General features: G+C 38.5%; 1 protein-coding gene across 1 annotated transcript; it reads right to left on the bottom strand.

The window, feature by feature from the left end:
- Positions 1-1,404: 1,404 nt before the first annotated feature.
- LOC124289392 (protein toll-like) lies at positions 1,405-3,672 on the bottom strand. The gene has a single exon (XM_046726014.1). It carries the CDS (start codon positions 3,670-3,672, stop codon positions 1,405-1,407), a length of 2,268 nt encoding a protein of 755 aa, XP_046581970.1.
- Between the last annotated feature and the right edge of the window lie 5,215 nt (positions 3,673-8,887).

Raw genomic sequence — 8,887 nt, 5'->3', positions numbered from 1 at the left:
TTTGGTGTCCCCCGCCGTGATGTTGCTGGAATATTGCTAAAAGCGGCGTAAAACCAAATTCAGTCAGACAGTCATGGAACATAGGTCCGTACTGCGAATTGAATCACCTTAGACGAGTGAACCACCCGTGATCCTGTTTATTCAGACCGGTTACAATGGTACTTGGCTAATAAGGGACTGACTGTATATTTCATGTTCCACAGTACAGAAGTGATTGATTGGTAGGTTGGTTGACAGGTTGATCGGTTGTTTGGTTGGTTGGCTGGTTGACAGGTTGGTTGATTGGTTAGTCGGTTGGTTGGCTAGGTGGTTGGTAAATGGTTGGTTGTCTTTCATGCTGGGATGACAGTTATCAGTGAAAGTTGTTATTTTCATCTTTTTGCAGTTCTGTATTGTTTCTCTTTTATACCTTTGAAAACGATCCTACAATTACCATTTGTTTCAGTTCATATCGAGAAGACAAAATTTAACATTATACCCATATACTCGTATTATATAAAATTTACTATGTACTTTATTTGATATAAGTACTTAATACTAGTTAAAAATGAAATAAGTAGTTATATTTAAAGACAATATCCTACTCTGTCGCTTCTGTTGCATTCAAATAATGACATCAGCAAAATATTTTCACTGCACGAGAATTGACGATCTGGGTGCACTGGTCAACCCTGATTCGGCATCGCTTTCCCAATATTCCAACATCACGGCGGCTGAACTCAAGGAATTAATAACTTGATCAGCAAACGTTTTAAATATGTACAGTTTTAGTCGATATTAACACAAATAGCCCTTGTCACTGCACATCATTGCAAGAATTAAATCTGTTTTCTGTTCAAACCGACTAAGTATCCCCATCTTGACAGTCTTCCATCCTGGTTGAAAGTGGGTGTTTTGGTCCCAGGCAGTTTGGTGTATAAAACAATTGTTCAATTTATATAGGGTGTATATCTTCATAATATTGATGAGGCCAGATTGAAAAAGAAAACGAAAAAGTGTGGAACCAATTGTACTGTGCACTTGTCAGCAAGTTTTATTGTTTGAACGAATGATAAAATCCACGTTTTAACAGCACTGCATTGTGACATTAACGACGTTGCTGTTGATGTTGTTGCTGCTGCTGTGCTGCTGCCCAAGTCGTTGTTATCCTCAGACTGAACCATTTATCACTGTGAGCTGCCATATGGATGAACACATAACATTTCCGGAGATCACTAAAGTGGCCGGAAACCCTTACTATAGAGTGCCTCATTAACGTTACAGAAGTTGTCATACGTTTTATGTCCTTCAGGCAGTTCGTCCAAAACGGTGAATGACACAACTTGCACACACATTATGGGGTCATCAGATCTCAGTCTGCTCGGCAGTTTCAGAAAGGAAGTTATCCAGTCATGTTAACTACAGCTACACCACACCGGTCGTCACAAAATCAGGATTGTACATCTGGTTCTCGGATATGCCACTACTCTCTGACATAGAGGCGTGAATACTACTGAAACCACCCGTGAGGCTCTCCCTTGACGCAGAAGTCGGGTTGGTTCGAGGTCTTTGGGGCAGTTCGTACCTTAGTTTCCTCCACAACCACCGGTCAGAGACATTCAGACATTGACGACCACTCAGGTAGGTCTTCAGTGGTTCCTGTGTCACAGTAGAGAGGTCAAGGTCACCGTGCTGTAAAACAATCAGACGACCTGATTTAGTTTCTTCCATAAGACGATGAGCGAAGTCGAATTCTTCTATGGACCAGCCGTTTTTCACATATGAACTATTTACAATAGCAAGAACTCGTCTACTTTTGTTGATGTTTTCCACCATCTGATCTGCTATACTATCCCCAAAATCGTCCTGACGACAGGGGTAATACACTTTGTATACTGGACGGGACTTTTTCTGTTTTTCCAGTTGTTTCAAAAGTTTATCTTTCACCCAAAGCCTGATGTCTTCGTTTTCCCTATCCAGGGACAGGTATAGATCATACTGTTTCATAGTGTCATCTGCATTATCACATGGTTCTTGGTCAAATGGATGAACACGGAAGAAGTCATACATCAATACTTTACACTCGTATTTCCGCTTGCAGCAGACGACAGTACAAATAATGAGAATGATTAGCAACACTCCAAGCACCACACTAACAATAATGGCGATATCTCGATAGCAGACAAGAGAGTTCCAAGTCACATCCACAAGACGTAAATGACGTCCATTATGGTAGCACAAGTGATGGGACATTGAGTCAAAAGACATGTTCTCAGAATTACGTCGTATCCAATCATTTATCCAAATGGTGTCACATGAGCAGACGAGAGGGTTTCCACTGAACATGACAGATGACACACGGAAGGTTTGAATTTTGGGAGGCAAGGTTTTTAAACTATTGTTTCTAATGTCAATATGTTCCAAACGTGGTACTTTCTCAAGAAAGGAATTTTTCAAGAGTAAAATGTTATTTGAAGACACATCAAGACGTGTGATATTTTGTAGATAATCTCTGTGAGACAATGAAGAGATTTTGTTATGAGACATCTGAAGGAACAATGGCCCTGAAGGCACAGTCTGTGGCAAGTCGGTGTATTCTCCTGACCTGGAGCAGTCCACTAGTATGTAACCATCGTGAGGTCGGTCTTGACACTTGCAGTCAGCAGGACATTTTTCTGTGATATTACAAATCAGTTGGTCTGGATGATCGAAGAAATATGAAAAATTGAATCCCTTGAATTCACTTGGATCATCGCAGGTCATGAAGCTCCCAGCCATGAAGTAATAGAACGTATTCGTAATTTCCATTAACAGATAATAAAACCCACAATCACAAAACCATGGGTTGTCCCGAACAATTAATCTCATTATATCAAGTTCAAATATTGTTGGTATCCGGCCGGCAAAATATTGACTGAAATGCTCCTTCCTGAAGTACCTGAGTCTGTTGTGTGTAATGTTTATCATCACATTGGGTTCCTTAGTCATTGTCCACCCTATGGTGTTTGAGAAACGTGAAATTTGGTTAAACTGAAGATTAAAGAACATTTGTTCTTTTAAAGAGTCTGATATCATTGGAATATAAGGCCATGGCTCAAATACCTCGAGGTTGTTGTAAGACAGGTCAACTTCCTTTAGAAATACAAGACCCTTATGGAACACATTGTTTCCAATGAAGCTAATCCTGTTCCGAGATGCATCAAATCTCCTCAGGTTGGAGTTTTCTTTACTGGAACCAAGAATTCCGGATGTAAGATTTGTCAGGTCGTTATTCCTGAGTATGAGCTCCACAAGACTTCCCAGTTCATTGAAGCCATCGTTTGAAATCAGTTTAAGTTGATTATCGGCTAAGTTCAATATTTTCAAACATTTGAACTGATTGAATAACCCTTCTGATATCTTTGTAAGGTTATTCTCTGACAGATTCATGGAAATAACTCGTTGAAAGATTGTGTTGTTGAATATTTGAAACGACAAATCTGTAATATTATTTTCGGATAAATCCAGATATACGTCCTCATATGGGTTTGTCCTGTTTGATAAAATAGTTCCTATGACAAATAGATTTGGAAACTCCAGAGACCCAAGTCTTCTGTTCAGTGACACCTCCCTTGCTGTTCCTGATGGACACGGACTTCCAGACACACAGCTGGACAAACTGAATGATAGGAACACAATACGTGGACTGGCCATCACTAAGTAGATTGCCTACTTACTTTAAAGACTTAGGTATGGGCTTCTCAACGGTTCCTAAGTCAAATACAACTTCCAACTGATTCACCAAACCTATCGCCACACAGTGTTCATGTGTTAGGAAATGTCACAACATACAGCAGGCGCCACCTTCGATGTATGATATAACCATATGTATCTCAGTATATCCAGCTATGGCCACACAGTGTACTGTTAAGAAATATCACAACATACAGCAGACGTCACCTTCGATGTATGATATAACCATGTGTATCTCAGTATATCCAGCTATGGCCACACAGTGTACTGTTAAGAAATATCACAACATACAGCAGACGTCACCTTCGATGTACGATATAACCATATGTATCTCAGTATATCCAGCTATGGCCACACAGTGTACTGTTAGGAAATATCACAACATACAGCAGACGTCACCTTCGATGTATGATATAACCATGTATATCTCAATATATCCAGCTATGGTCACACAGTGTACTGTTAGGAAATATCACAAAATACAGCAGACGTCACCTTCGATGTATGATATAACCATGTATATCTCAATATATCCAGCTATGGTCACACAGTGTACTGTTAGGAAATATCACAACATACAGCAGACGTCACCTTCGATGTATGATATAACCATGTATATCTCAATATATCCAGCTATGGTCACACAGTGTACTGTTAGGAAATATCACAACATACAGCAGACGTCACCTTCGATGTATGATATAACCATGTATATCTCAATATATCCAGCTATGGTCACACAGTGTACTGTTAGGAAATATCACAAAATACAGCAGACGTCACCTTCGATGTATGATATAACCATGTATATCATGTCAATCAATATATCCAGCTATGGTCACACAGTGTACTGTTAGGAAATATCACAACATACAGCAGACGTCACCTTCGATGTATGATATAACCATGTATATCTCAATATATCCAGCTATGGTCACACAGTGTACTGTTAGGAAATATCACAAGCTATACAGCAGACAGACGTCACCTTCGATGTATGATATAACCATGTATATCTCAATATATCCAGCTATGGTCACACAGTGTACTGTTAGGAAATATCACAACATACAGCAGACGTCACCTTCGATGATGTATGTATATCTCAATATATATAACCATGATATCTCAATATATCCAGCTATGGTCACACAGTGTACTGTTGAAATATTACAGCAGACGTCACCTTCGAAATATCACATATCTCATCACACAGCTGTTAGGAAATATCACAACATACAGCAGACGTCACCTTCGATGTATGATATAACCATGCTATCTCAATATATCCAGCTATGGTCACACAGTGTACTGTTAGGAAATATCACAACATACAGCAGACGTCACCTTCGATGTATGATATAACCATGTATATCTCAATATATCCAGCTATGGTCACACAGTGTACTGTTAGGAAATATCACAACATACAGCAGACGTCACCTTCGATGTATGATATAACCATGTGTATCTCAATATATCCAGCTATGGTCACACAGTGTACTGTTAGGAAATATCACAACATACAGCAGACGTCACCTTCGATGTATGATATAACCATGTATATCTCAATATATCCAGCTATGGTCACACAGTGTACTGTTAGGAAATATCACAACATACAGCAGACGTCACCTTCGATGTATGATATAACCATGTATATCTCAATATATCCAGCTATGGTCACACAGTGTACATGTGTTAGGAAACACCACAACACACAACAGGTGATACCCCTGATGAATGATATAACCACATATTTCGCAATGCATCCAGCAGTGGCGACACACAGTGATCGTAGTATCAGTTTTGATCCTCTTCAATTCAGGTATTGACAACGGGCCCTTTGTGACGCCGTACTACCCTCACACGGGGAAAGGAATTCCTTCAGTGGGGCTACGGTAACAAGTTCAAACTCTTGATACTGGAGCTTAGTCTGTCTCACAGTCCCGGAACCACATTATTTTCCCAACAACCTAGCCCTCCCTGCAATGCTAAGTCCTAAATGAAGTAAGTCTAGATTTCCTCAGGTTCTAAATCTCCCATCTCAGTGGGGCTCCTTTTCAGTTTCAATGAGATTATTTGTTACTATCAAACTTATTATACATTCAGAGACTGAGCGGCAGCCTAACTGGAGAACTACAAGTATATCGTATGACGCGACAATGTCAGGCGTTACCCACATATGGTTGAAAGGTTCTTGAAAGAAATGCCACATTGGGTCTATTTATACGTATATGATGTGCTACAAAGCCACCGGGTGGAGCAAATGTGTTGACATACCAACAGTTATAACCGCCATTGGATATACCAATTGTGCTAGTGTTGAAGTCAGTCGGTGATCATAAAATAGCCACGAGTGGTTTCAGAACAGGGTGTTATTGATTGTTGATTTACGTCGCCAAAGGACGGCGTCTTGTAAATAACGAGTCTGGACCAGACAATCCAGTGAATGACGTTGTATTACCGTCCGGCGGGGCGACAAGCCAAGATGACGATTTTGTCTCCGCTCCATGCGAAGACGTTTTTGCTAGTGATATAGTTTGAACGTATATTAGGTAGGCGCACTGTCTTTGTATAAAAGGAGTGAGTGAGTGAGTTTAGTTTTACGCCGCACTCAGCAATATTCCAGCTATATGGCGCCAGTCTGTAAATAATCGAGTCTGGACAGTCCAGTGATCAACAGCATGAGCATCGATCTGCGCAATTGGGAACCGATGACATGTCAAGCAAGCCAGCGAGCCTGACCACCCGATCCCGTTAGTCGCCTCTTACGACAAGCATGGGTTACTGAAGATCAATATTCTAACCCGGACCTTCATGGGTCGTAACATGGTAGAATATATAGAATTTATTTTCATGTTACACATGAAATATAATATGCTCATGCTGCTGCCAAATTATTACCCAGTGGATCAGTATGTACTCAAATTACAGTCTCAGCTCCCTGGGAATCATACAATCCAAGCAGTATTTCAGCCACAAGTTGGAAGTTTTTTTTATTCCCATTACCATGAAGATGGTTACTAAAGATCAATATTCTAACCTGGACCTTCACATGTACTGCATTAAAGGAATTATGATACTTAGATTGAGTTACTTTGGAGCAAGCATATTGCTTTACAACACTAACATTACGGGTGTCCTCCCTTTACGAGACAGCCAGTGCGCAGACACCTTAAAACAACAACATTTACGGTTCAGTGAACAGATTATCTACTACCTGTTACCTACACATTATAATGGAATAGTCCAAATAAAAACACAGGAACAAACTGAAGCTATATTAGTTATTTTGAAAGATGGATGAAAAGACAGTAATTTGAATTTTTATTGCTGCAATGTATAAACAGTTTATTTTCATAAACATTTCGGTTTAACCTTCTAGTCTAACGGGAGTCGGCATCATCATAAATATTGAAAACATTAGCTTAGCTATTAGAAATTGCGACACTGTTGTATCATATAAATCAAATAAAGACAAGTGCGAAACTAAATATTATTCATATGGAATAAATAAGTTATATGTTTTGCACACAATGTTAAGATATATGACGAGTGCACTTAATTACGATTTATTTAGAATAAATATTTAAGATATGACGCATCATGTGAATGTGGCCATGGATGTGAGAATGTTTTTCATTACTTCCTTGAATGTCCATTGTATCCTACTTTAGAAAGTATTGTTAACATGATTGGTATTCATCGTATCTTGCATGGCAATGCAAATGTCTCATTTACTGCAAATCAGAATGTTTTCAAATATGTACATATCTATATCTCTCCAACAAAACGTTTTCTGAGTTAACTTCTGTTGTACATGTGCTATTATTGAGAGGGGTCTTTTCTATCAATAAACACAATCAAACCTCTCAGTGACAAACCTGTTTTTATATTCGATAGTAATTGATAGTAAAATCAATTTTGAGAAGAGAAATCATTTATAATTTAATCACTACAAAGTTCTATTTACACACAATCTAACTTCTCAGTAAGGACCCTGTGTCAGGGTCACCCTGCTCTCGTCACTGGACAGTGGACTGTTCCATTATACCCGTAGGTGTTACCCTAATTAACCCTTTAGTTCAGTGTCTGTCAATTGGGTGTCTGTCAAATGGGTGTCTGTCAATTGGGAGATAACCACATTACTGCCTGCCGAACAGTTACCGCCATATTTTAGCGGTATTTCCCAAATTACTCCGCCGTTCGTTAAATTAATGAAACAAATAATGATTAATGAAAATTGATTATAATACTTAATTAGCTATTCGCTAATTAATTAGCTATGTGTCCAGACGGTGTCCTCCCATTACGCAGACAGCCAGTTCGCAGACACCTTAAAACAACAACATTTACGGTTCAGTGAACAGATTATTTACTACATGTTACCTACACAATATAATGGAATAGTCCAAATAAAAACACAGGAACAAACTGAAGCTATATTAGTTATTTTGAAAGATGGACGAAAAGTAATTTGAATTTGTATTGTTGCAATATAAAAACAGTTTATTTTCATAAACATTTCGGTTTAACCTTCTAGTCTAACGGGAGTCGGCATCATCATATTGAAAACATTAGCTTAGCTATTAGAAATTGCGACACTGTTGTATCATATAAATCAAATCAAGACAAATGTGAACCTAGATATTATTCATATGGAATAAAGAAGTTATATGTTTTGCACACAATATTAAGATATATGACGAGTGCGCTTAATTGCGATTTATTTAGAATAAATATTTAAAATATGACGCATCATGTGAATGTGGCCATGGATGTGAGAATGTTTTTCATTACTTCCTTGAATGTCCATTGTATACTACTCAAAGACATAAACTGTTTCAATCTTTAGAAAGTATTGTTGAAATTAGAACACTGATTGGTATTAATCGCATCTTACATGGCAATACAGGTGTCTCATTTACTACAAATCAGAATGTTTTCAAATATGTACATATCTCTATATCTCTCCAACAAAACTTTTTCTGAGTTAACTTCGGTTGTACATATGCTATTACTGGGAGGGGTCTTTTCTATCAATAAACACAATCAAATCTCTCAGTGACAAACCTGTTTTTATATTCGATAGTAATTTACGCACAATCAAACTTCTCAGTAAGGCTCACCTTGCTCTACTCACTAGACAGTGGACTGTTCCATTATACCCGTA

Source organism: Haliotis rubra, unplaced genomic scaffold (assembly GCF_003918875.1).
Source record: "Haliotis rubra isolate DU_JTF1 unplaced genomic scaffold, ASM391887v1 Scf44, whole genome shotgun sequence".
NCBI classification, from domain to species: Eukaryota; Metazoa; Mollusca; class Gastropoda; order Lepetellida; family Haliotidae; genus Haliotis; species Haliotis rubra.
Note: the sequence above shows the minus strand (reverse complement) of the source record. Positions and strands in the feature narration are given on the sequence as shown.